Source organism: Trifolium pratense, linkage group LG5 (assembly GCF_020283565.1).
Source record: "Trifolium pratense cultivar HEN17-A07 linkage group LG5, ARS_RC_1.1, whole genome shotgun sequence".
Classification (NCBI taxonomy): Eukaryota; Viridiplantae; Streptophyta; class Magnoliopsida; order Fabales; family Fabaceae; genus Trifolium; species Trifolium pratense.
Window position 1 is genome coordinate 6091276 of NC_060063.1, and position 11452 is coordinate 6102727.

At 32.8% G+C, this 11452-nt stretch overlaps 2 protein-coding genes across 2 annotated transcripts; one reads left to right on the plus strand and one right to left on the minus strand.

The window, feature by feature from the left end:
- LOC123883454 (probable ADP-ribosylation factor GTPase-activating protein AGD14) lies at positions 1 to 7918 on the plus strand. The gene is made up of 13 exons (XM_045932261.1): positions 1 to 403; positions 1220 to 1281; positions 2460 to 2547; positions 2623 to 2684; positions 2793 to 2889; positions 3268 to 3723; positions 4830 to 5669; positions 5851 to 5961; positions 6044 to 6115; positions 6224 to 6310; positions 6780 to 6906; positions 7032 to 7077; positions 7614 to 7918. The coding sequence occupies exons 1-13, from the start codon at positions 308 to 310 to the stop codon at positions 7666 to 7668; spliced, it is 2199 nt and encodes a 732-aa protein (XP_045788217.1). The 5' UTR covers positions 1 to 307; the 3' UTR covers positions 7669 to 7918.
- Positions 7919 to 8583: 665 nt separating this feature from the next.
- On the minus strand, positions 8584 to 11125 carry LOC123883455 (probable arabinosyltransferase ARAD1). Its single transcript, XM_045932262.1, has 2 exons — positions 9561 to 11125; positions 8584 to 9193 (listed from the first exon to the last, which is right to left on the minus strand). The coding sequence occupies exons 1-2, from the start codon at positions 10524 to 10526 to the stop codon at positions 8642 to 8644; spliced, it is 1518 nt and encodes a 505-aa protein (XP_045788218.1). The 5' UTR covers positions 10527 to 11125; the 3' UTR covers positions 8584 to 8641.
- Between the last annotated feature and the right edge of the window lie 327 nt (positions 11126 to 11452).

Genomic DNA, 11452 nt, shown 5'->3' on the forward strand with positions numbered 1-11452 from the left:
ACAACAAAGGGAACCTTTAATTTAATTTTGCATATTCTCTCTGATTCATTCATTTTATGTGAACCAAACAAATCACAAAAAAAGAAGCGTTTTTTTCTTTCTTTCACATTATTCATCTTCAACCTTTCTCTCCTCAATTCAAGAACCCTTCAAAAACCCTAGATCGAAGGAATTCGCCACCGTCTTAATTGTCGGTGGCGGAAATTCCTGTTCTCTGTTGCTGAAATTTGAATATTTGGGATTTTTTTTTATTGGGAATTGCTCCGATTTCAATTGCAGTTTCTAGGGTTTTTTTTGGGGGTTGGAAATGGGAAGCAGAAAGGAAGAAGAGAAGATTGAAAAAATTATTAGGGGTCTTATGAAGCTTCCGCCAAATCGAAGATGTATCAACTGTAATAGTTTGGTAAATTCAACTCTTTGTTTTTTATTCTTTCAAATTTTGATTTTTTGTTTTCTTTGGTTTGAACTGTAATAGTTTTTGCTTTTTGGGTTAATTACCGTTTTTGTTTTAGGTTTTTTTGTGTTATTTGATTAATTAATTAGTTAATTTGAAGCTTAAGTGGGGTTTAGTTGCTGTAAACTGATAAAGTTTCAAAATGTTTAAGGAAAGTCATTTGATGACGAACTTTTTTATTTTAGAGTTTCATTTTCCCTTATGTGGAATTTTAGAGTTTCATTTTCCTTTACGTGGAACCTCAAAATTGTACTGATTTTGACAAAATAGTCTAATGTTTAGCATTTACATTAAGGAAAGGCTTTAAAATTAGTGTAATGTATTGCCAATATTTTTATGTGGAATCTTAAAATTATGATGATTTTGACATTATTTTTATGTGTTGGCAATATTTCTATGTTGAATCTTAGGATTAGTGTAATGTTTAACATTTGCATAAATGCAGGGTTTTAAATAGTGGTTGCAGTAACCGTTGTGTAAGCGATATTTTGATGTAGGATTTTTAAGTAATAATGATTTTAACAGTTGCTCTAACAGTTGTGTCGTGATATTTGATGTCGCTGACCATTATTTAAAATACTCCATGACTTTGGTTATCTAAAAGGAAATAAATTGATCTTGTGTGTTTCATTTTTTCGACATGCTTTGCAATGTTGAAGGATTTATAATGTTATGCTCTAGGAATTTAGGGTACTTGTGAAATGGAAAGGTTAGTCTCTTTTATACGATGATTTGGGTTTAATTGGATTGTAATTATTTTTACAGGGACCTCAGTATGTATGTACAACATTTTGGACCTTCGTTTGCATTACTTGCAGTGGAATACAGTGAGTTTCTTTCATTTTATTTATGAACTCTTGCTTTGTGATCCATCTTTCATATTCTTTGTTTGTTGGGAGTGTTTGAGCTTCATGGACTTATTTTTATGACAAAAATGATTTTATTAGAATATCATGTTTGGTTGTAATATGTCATAATTGTTTTTGTCTTCAAACCTGAGTTTGATTAGAATTTAGAAGTGAGAAAAAGTAGCTTATGAGTTAGATGGAAACTTTACACTAAGTTTATAAATTATGATTCGGATTTCAATGGATAAAAAACATTCTGTTTGAAATTTCTGTTGGAATACTTTTAGCAAATACTCGATATATATACCCTTTTTTGTGTGATGGCGGTGGTACTTGCTACCACTTACTTAGTGTTCCAGCACCCTCATATAAAAGGTAGTACTACAATTTAGTACAGAATGTTCCTAATTCCATCTAACCAATTGTTGTATGTCTCGTTCAATATTATTGTCTTTGAATTATGCCCTATTCAGAAATACAAACACAGAAATAGGTATTAATATATTGGAAACAACTTAACTAGGAATTAATGCTATAGCATACATAGGGTTGATTATCACCTTCAGCTAATTGTTACTCCCTCTAGTCCTTATTATTTGAAAAAGTTTGCTTTTTAGGTTCATTGAATTATTGACGTATCTGGTCTATATCATACGCCAAATACATCAATCATTCAATGAATCTTAAAAGTGAACTTTTTTCTTATAATAAGGACTAGAGGGAGTATAATATAACATTACTTATTACTTATTAACTGGTTGAAGATAATCATGAACATGCATTATTTTAATAGTTTTACTTATGCACTCAATTTCCTTTAACCTTTGTGATACTAATTTAAAAATTGCTTTATTAGTAATTGGATTGTTGATATTTTTTGAATTTCTGCTATACTTGTGGACAATTTTAGGTGTGAGATGAAGTTCATGGAAAAAAGGAATATTTGACTTTTATGTTTCGTAAATTGATAAAAAATTCCATGCTAACATAAAATTATGATCCTATTTGTTTTCTTTTGTAAACATTATGTTCTGTCTTCTACTGGTCCTATTTGTTGATATTTTATACTCACTGCATTGCACAGTGAAATTATCCCATTTTAGTGAAATGGTAATAGTGTGCTCCTAAAATCACCTATTTATTTTAATGTCACGCAGTCGTGAGTTTACTCATCGTGTGAAGTCTGTGTCAATGTCAAAGTTCACTTTCCAAGAAGTTGATGCTCTTCAAAATGGTGGTAATCAGGTATAAGGGTGAATTTTCAGTATTTGTGGCTATTCTTTGTTGAAATGAGACTTATCTGTGATTCTTTTGTTTAAGCGTGCAAGGGAAATATATTTGAAAAATTGGGATTTCCAAATACAGCGGTTGCCAGATAGCAGGTACAAATACTATGTGGCTTGCTGTTACAGATATTAAACTAACATGGTGTTTACATATATAAATATGCATGATTTATTATGTGACATTATCATGTTCTGCTTTTGTAGCAACGTTGGTAAAGTGAGGGAGTTCATGAAGAATGTATATGTGGATAAAAGATATGCCGGAACAATATCGTCTGAAAGACCTCCAAGAGATGCACAGGCAATATATTATAACATATTGATTGTTTCTCTAAATATGTACTTATATGGTTAAGCTAAGCCTTGATTTTCTATTTATTTTTCCATCTAAGAAAAACCTTTGTTCTTGAATTCAATTCAGTTTAAAAAAAATGAAAGTTTAAACAAGCGAAAAGAATAGAAATGTTATATATGAATATAGTGATCACACTAATCTTATTTTCAATGTTGTGCATGTAATTGTTTAATAGAAACTTAGAGTAGTGAAGTTGAAAGACACCATAGCAATCAATGAAAATATCAGCTAAATATAATTAAATGTTCAAATGTCCTGATAATCCAAATTAGTTTCAACCTTTAGTTAAATGCTTAACAATTTTATAACTGCCATTGTTTGTAGAACCCCATAATTCATGAAGACGAGGTTAGGCGTGCCAGTTCTTACCATTCATATTCACAAAGCCCTCCATATGATAATCAATATGAGGATCGACGGTATGGGAAGCAAGCAGGGGCACTGACAAGGAAGCCTGGTTCAGATAAAGTCCGTTATGAAGGGAAGATGTCTAGTATTATCTATAGTCCTGGTCGTTTCAGTGATCACACATATGATGATAGATTTGCAAATGAGGGATCTGGTCCAAGAAATTCCGACTTTTCCGTGTCGAGTGGTCATGAGCAATTCAAACCCAATGTTCAGTCTCCTAAGTTTCATAAGGACATTGAGTTTAACAGTGCATCTTATAAGCGTCCTGGTTCTACTTCAAGTGAAGATGTGTGGACTCAAGCAAAAAATGCAGCTCTTGAATCTAATGCCGCTGCCAAGAGAGATGCAGATGGAATTCATCGTCCGCAGGTTTCTCACTCTCTCTCTCTCTCTCTCTCTCTCTCTCTCGTGATATATAAATTTACTTGCTTGATTGAAATAGTTTTTATTTTTGTTTTTCACTAGTAATGTCATACAAAAAGCCACCAAATTAAAGTAATGTTATATCAATATTGTGGAATGCTTGAGATGCAGAATGAAATCTATTCATGTTTTCACTATTATGATAGACTGGTAATATATATGAACCAAAATGAGATACTATATATATATATATATATATATATATATATATATATATATATATATATATATATATATATATATATATATATATGACCGTATTGGTTTGGAGAATTGAAATATTTTTGATAAAAGGACCACATTTTTTTAACAATAAAAAGTGATAGTAACCACCCGTTGGACAAACAGTTTATAAAACAAAATAAGGTTTGGATCCAGCCACCCCGTGAAAGGAGTTGTAGTCTGGTTACAACATACAAAAGGACCACATTTAGGAATTAGGATTAAAATTATATATAGCAAGTAACCATTATGCTAAACTTTTTTTATTAAAATTCACATTTTATCCTTGGATGGTAGCGTAATGGTGACTCTAGCTTTGTAATTGGTAGTGCAAGGGAAGATAGGAACGGTAAAAATCTAGTAAAAGCAGAACAACCGTATGGAAGAGAGGGGAAAGGATAGCAGTTGCAAAGGCAACATCTGTAATCAGTAAAAGCAGAACAACCTTATGGAAGAGAGAAAATTGAGTCATATTCATTAACAATAGTTTACGGTTTACTATGTTGATCGTTGATTACTACACCTCACTGTTGTCAGTGTCAATCCTCCTATGGAATATTTAATTTAGGTCTCCTTTTTGTGATGTCCAATCATTCAAATTTTACCTGTCTAAAGTGACTAATTGGCTAATTTTTTTGTCAAAAAAGAAGAAAGAATTGACTTAGTCTGAGTATTTTCTTATCATTAAAACTCTGGATATGTGTACACCAAATGATTTTCAATTTATTTATTACATTACATTCAAAGTGCTTTTGGTCATATTTTAGAAGCAAGTGGATCATGTATTTTTCTGACATCTTGTGCATGAATTTGGTTTGATTTTTCCCCAGAGAACTACATCATTGCAATCGACAGACAGCAACCTTTCGACCTTAAGATCTTACAATTCTGTTGGTTCAGTTGATTTTTTCTCCGAAGCTGTCCAATCTTCAGGGTCCTTTCAAGATAAAGCATTAGGAGTTTCGCTGACATCTGGTCCTGTAAGATCTGTTAGCTTTGACCGTTCTAAGGCACAAGTGGCATCTGCTTCATCTGTTGATCTTTTTCAAACAGCTGCACCATCTCAATCTGCATTGGGAGATCTGTTTCAATTGTCTGATATGGAAGCAGCTCCATCTTTCAACGGAAATCAACCTCTGCAAACATCCCAAGTCGCATCTGTTAACTTCTTTGTAGATATTCCTCAGCAGCCTTCTGCTGCCACCTCAGATGCAAAATCAGCGGAGTTATCTGTCCCTAAAAATGAAGGGTGGGCAACATTTGATACGCCTCAGTTCACATCATCTACTGCACAAGTGGAAGTTCCAGTGGCAGCATTTAATACACCTCAGTTCACATCATCTACTGCACAAGTGGAAATTCCGGCAGCAGCATTTGATACACCTCAGTTCACATCATCTACTGCACAAGTGGAAATTTCTGCAGCAGCATTTGATACACCTCAGTTCACATCATCTACTGCACAAGTGGAATTTCCAGCAGCAGCAGCAGCACCTTCAAGTGCTGAATCTTTGCAGGGTAGATTTGATCCATTTTCAAATGCAAATATGCAATGGCCATCTTTTGAAATTTCTAGTGCGGGTGTACCTTCTTCTGTTACATCGAATGTATGGCATGATGGTGTATGGAATGGAGAAAAACAAGTTCCTGTTATGGCAACAAACACTCAAGTAAGTTAAAAAATTTGGTTCATTGTTGGTTTTGCATTCTTGTGTTAAGCTAGATATAGATCTATTCTGCATAAGAATTGGATGGTGTCGTATGTTTTTGCTCCACATCCACATCAAAATTTAAAAAACATTATGGAATAGATTGAAATTACATAAAGTTTTGTATGTTGTGACTGAACAGCCATGGAATGCATTTGAAGATTCTGGTACCCATCTTCCTGTGGATGGCAATAATCAAGGTTTACAATTGCACAATTTCCCATCAGAAAGTTTTGGTTTAAACGCTTCTGAGGTTGGTGTATGTTTGTTGTATTATCATGATAGTTTTTGTATGATCATATTTGGGGTTTAAGTTCTTTTATAATAAAAAACAGAGACCCAGTAATGATGGAATCCAAGGTGTTGCTCCTATCGGAGGATTTGATAATCATGAATTCCTTTCAAATGTAAGTGACTCATCATATCTTTAACCACACTTTCTCCTATTGGATTGTGATTTCTTTTATTTGATGTCGGCATTTTGTTGGTTATTGATTTTGAATTCTTTCTTTCAGGGAGACATTCAACTTAATGGAATCAATCGTAAATCGACAAATCCATTTGATTTTCCCTTCGATTCTGATGTAGATCAGAGTGATATGGTATGTCTTAGACCATGTATAGATTCACATCTATTAGTCAGTATTTCTTGCTATGCGAGTATGCCTATTTCCCTCATGATACTGGATCCTAATGATAATTGGCATTTCTGCAATATATTATTAATCTCTTACAATGATGATAATTCCTCTTTCCTCTTATGACACAGTTCAAGGTTTCTGGTTTCATATAGTTGGCATTTCTATTCTATCCTGAAACATAATACTCAAAGCCTTTCTAGTCTCTTTATTTTAAATTGTAATGTTCCTATTATGTCATTGACCATTATAAGTTAAGAATTTGACTGCAGTTAATTCTTGTAGTATAAATTTCAGCACTCTAAGTGCTGACGCCTTCGGAAAAGATACAATTTTGACAATGTTAATCGTGGGATATTGGAGAAAGTGAGGTGTTAACTTGATATTCATGTTTTCATTATACCTAATAATATGTCTTGTGTTTAAATTGCAGTTCCTTGATATGAGCTCTTTGCAAGCTGCTCTGCCAGATGCCCTCTTGCCTGCCGCATTTGGTGGTATCGCTGAACCCTGGCTCCCTCAAAATACAGCGACTCCATATATTTCCTCTGCAGGAGAAGGTAAACCTGGAAACTTGAACAGAAAGTCGGAACCATCTCATATAACAGTAGTTAATTCAAATTGAATATTTGTGTGTATGATTTTTCCACTTTAATTCTACTCTTATTTTGATTCTATTATGTAGGTGGTTTCTCATTCATGACAGTGCAAACGCCAAGCTCTCAATTACAGTAAGTTGCATTGCATACATGTTATTTTTGTGTCTATTCCTTGTGGATGTCATTCTTTTTACCAAGTTTGTAAATGTAGCGTGAATGTGACCATTACATGGTTCCTTATTAATGTTGACAGATAGGAAAGTTGGCTAATTAGCGAGTACTGAATCAACTTTTTCAATTTTCCAAGATTATTTGTATCATAAGTCTTGTCTTTGATTGGTCAGATGTGCCTGAGTAATATAATGTTTGATGTACCAATTTCCATCCAGTGTTGTCAAGTAGCGGCTATAGTGACACTAGTGCTATATCACAGCGTAATTTTAACAAACCAGTAGTGTTTTGTGATACACGATTTACTATAAACTGGTGTCAAATAATAGATATAGTAGCGCTATTGCACTGTAGCATAGTGGATTTTGAAGAAACCGTTCTTTTCTGCAATCTGCGTTGACAACACTCTTCTTTATCTTCTCTTTGTCTCTGAAATGTTGATGAAATATGATGTAGTCCATTTTTGCATTGGCTTTACACGAGTTGCATGTTGACAGGAACATCCAAGCACAGGAACCAGTTGCTTCAGTTGGGAGAAATCCTTTTGCATAGAATAAATATAAATGATTGTTTCCAAATAGAAATTTATGTCTAGCCAGTGTTAGGTACTAAACGAAGCAATGTTGATGTTTTTGAGATCAAAATGTAAATCATTGCTTCCAATCGAGAAAGGCGTTGTTGCAATTCACAGTCCCTAATATATTCATGCAATGCATTTGTATTGTAATACTGTAATTGAACACATAGTTAGAATTCTTGATATTTATTGACCTTCATCAAATTGAGTTTGATATTGAGACTATTAATGATATCCCACTTTGTTCATTATTGTAATTAATTATAAAAGAGCATCTGATATTTATCAGTCTATCCAATGAAATGTAGCATGCCTACTACATTATTCTTTATTATTTTTATGGATTTATTGATAAATTTTGGTTGTAGTTGGCATCTGTTGTCAATATTTAGTTATACCAACTTATATTTAGTCCAATATCTGTTGACAGGATCATCCAATAACTTTTGGTTGAAGTTGCATCAATGATTGAATGAGAGATGAGGGGATATGGATTTATTTTTTTTTTACTATTTTGTATCTTTTCCAACCTGATCACTAGTATTTTTATGATTATGCAAACTACTTGAGCACAAATGGTACTTGCGCCTTTTAACTATTTGGTTTGGGGTTCAATCTTTTAACATTACTTACTTCACGACAGAACTTTGAATTACCTTGACCCCTATCCATAGAAACCAGAGGGTTAATATACAAAAAAAATCACAAGATTTTGTGAAACGATCCAATCATCTATTTCAACCTCAGTTGTCACATGATGAGACTTTTCACACACAAAAGTCCCTTGTGAACTGCATAGCCTTGATATTAAGGTATCTATTGTTAAAAAGTAAAAAGAAATATGAGTTAGCTCTTAATATTTGATGTATACTAAAAACAATAACACTGAATGAAAGACAAGAAAATGATACACTTCATTTCTATCAAATGCTACCTAGTTAATCTTCATCACCAAAAGTTTTTAGGTAAAGGTATTTTAAGTTCTTTCTCTATACTTGGAGGAGACCTAGAGTACCTCCTAAACCTATTTAACTTCAATTTCAAAGGTGGAACCTTATGTGAAACAGCTTGCCAAATCATTTGTACAGCATCACCTTCCTTAGATGGGAAATTAAATTCAAAAAAATGTTCAACCTCTTTCAACTTGTTCCACATTTTTGTCCACTCTTCTTTGCCTATACTCCTGATGAAATTAATGAGATAATTTTCCTCGACAGCATCGATGGTTCGAACGAATATGCAGAACTCGGAGTAGTCAAGGACATCCTCAAATGGTAGCTCGATTGCATCACTGATGATCACGGGGACACAATGACTAGCAATTGCATCGAACAAACGGTTTGATGAAGGTGTGTCACCTGCTATGTTGAGGCAGAATTTTGATGAACGCATGCCTTCGGTTGCTTTTTTTATTCCGTCTTTTTGAATGCTTCCAAATGAAAAATGTACATCCTTTTCATTTTTCAAAGAATAATATAGCTCTTGCCTTACATAACCTCCCTAATCATAAGAATAAGAAGAAACAATGTTAAAAAGTACATTAATTTTCAATGCAAATTCAAATGACATAAAAAGTTGATTTTATAATCAAAAGAAACATAACGATCAATGTTTAAAAACAATGAAAACAAACCAATTATGCGTTGACAGATACACACGACTAACATATCAACTAGTAACCATTTGTAAAAAATGCAATAATTGAATATAACCAACACATATGTCGGAGTCATGTTTGTGTTTGACACCAGACACACCTTCGATGTGAAGTGTAAGTACTATATAGATCAAAACTATGACATTGTTGAATTAATTTCATTGGAAAGAAAAAAACCAAGATATTAAAGGACATGAAGGATATACATACATCTTTTCTATAAATTGCTCCTTGGAAGTACAACAATGTTGTACGGCTATCAAAGTTGGAGTTATCATTGACATAAGAAGGGATTAAATGCTTATAAGGTGCAATCACATCTTTTTCAACATTTGCTATACTTGAAGGATATCTTCCAAAATCTGAAAGTATAAATGTAGCTGGCCATAATTTCATTCTTGCATCCAACATACTATTAGGATGATGTGCTATAATCAAATGATCTTTTCCCTTTGATCTTTTCCATTCCTCTTGAGATGTCAAATACTTCACTAACTTCTCTTGAAGTATCATGTTCCTTGTCTTCTTTTCATTTGGAGTAGGTTTCGAGTTTCGGTTATAACTCAACGATGAAAAGAATGGCACAAATATAATATCCGCTTCGCTAGAGTTTCTAACTCGAATTACGGTCTTCGCCTTAGGAGCATTCGGAATCTCGGATGCAAGAATATCTAATGTTAGCCAAAATTCTATACTATGTTGCAAATTCAAACCACCAGGGTAACCAGGTATTGTTGTTCTAACATTAGGCCACACACTATTTCCACTTGGTTTCCAATTCAATAATCCAAAATGAAATTCTGATGGTAAATCATACATGAAAACTTTTAGAAGAAAATCATCATTTCTATTACTACATTTTCCACCATCATTGGAATTCTTTGTTTCACTTTCATCTTCACCATCTTCACCATCTTCGTTGTCAACGAGTATTGCTCGGTTCCCGAACGAGGACTCAACGTTCGGGATTTTTGTATGAAACTTTGAATCTTCAGGTTTTGAGAAAAGCTTTGAGTTGGGCAACAAATTGTGATAGATGAAATGAGGACGACTCGTGGATCGGAAAACGAAGAGCCACGACATGAGGAACATTATTGATGTCATTGAAAAGAAGAAAAACAATGGTTTTTTAGAAATAAGTTTGAAAGAATTCACATTCCTTTCAACCATTGTCATAGTTAGTACTCACAACTCAAAAACACTAATTTTCAACACTTCTCTATTTGATATAATCACTTCACAAACATGAAATGATTCACTTTTTCAATGACTTTAGAGAAAATGTACAAAGACAATTATCAAAGGTATTAAATTAAATAATCCAACACATATAATTACAAGGTTTATTAAAAGAATAACTAAACCTTAGATGTATTGAATGAATAACTAACTACATAAATAACATTTTAAAATTATATTGAAAACCCATTTTGGCTAAGGATAAAGGGTAACCAAAAGTATAATTTTTTTATTCAATAAATCTAATTGTGACAATGACAATGCACAAACCTAATATTCACCTGTTCCTTAAAGGTAAACAAAGAACATGAAGAAGAAAACAAAAAAAAAAAAGATTATGCAATTTTGTGTATCATTGTTGTGTTTGTGTGTGTGATAGCAAGAATTGGAATGGAAAGGAAGAAGAGAGCGAGTGAATAGGATCTAACCATGGAATCGGGCTTCTATGCATTGAAATTTTCACTATTTTTGTGCCAAATGAAACTCTCTATGCAATTGTCTTTGATTTTTACTTTGAATATTCTTAATTTATCAATATTATACTAATAAATAATTGTTGTTGCATTACAGGCGATACATCCAAGATAAAATACTGTTAATAATAATTCATCCCTTATATTCAACAAAAATCAAGAGTATTAAAAAATGGTTGAAGTAATAAATTTGTTGTGCGACAATTATTAAAAAGTTTAATGGACAATAATACTATTGTCATTGTATTTTTACACCACGTCTCAGTTATTCCCTCCACATTATAATCATTACAGTGAGGTGCAGTGGAATGATTTGTTGATGTTTTTTACACTGTCGGTTCATCCCATTATTAGTTGATTATTCATATTGTTTTTTATTTGAGTTTAATT

Bases quoted from the DNA above. Each gene is read 5' to 3' on its own strand.
- LOC123883455 (XM_045932262.1), bottom strand. From the start codon at position 10,526: ATGACAATGGTTGAAAGGAATGTGAATTCTTTCAAACTTATTTCTAAA. The intron at 9,194-9,560 runs GTATGTATATCC...TCTTATGATTAG, and splicing joins GAGCAATTTATAGAAAAGAT to GGAGGTTATGTAAGGCAAGA.
- LOC123883454 (XM_045932261.1), top strand. From the start codon at position 308: ATGGGAAGCAGAAAGGAAGAAGAGAAGATTGAAAAAATTATTAGGGGT. The intron at 2,548-2,622 runs GTATAAGGGTGA...CTTTTGTTTAAG, and splicing joins TTCAAAATGGTGGTAATCAG to CGTGCAAGGGAAATATATTT. The intron at 2,685-2,792 runs GTACAAATACTA...CTGCTTTTGTAG, and splicing joins CAGCGGTTGCCAGATAGCAG to CAACGTTGGTAAAGTGAGGG.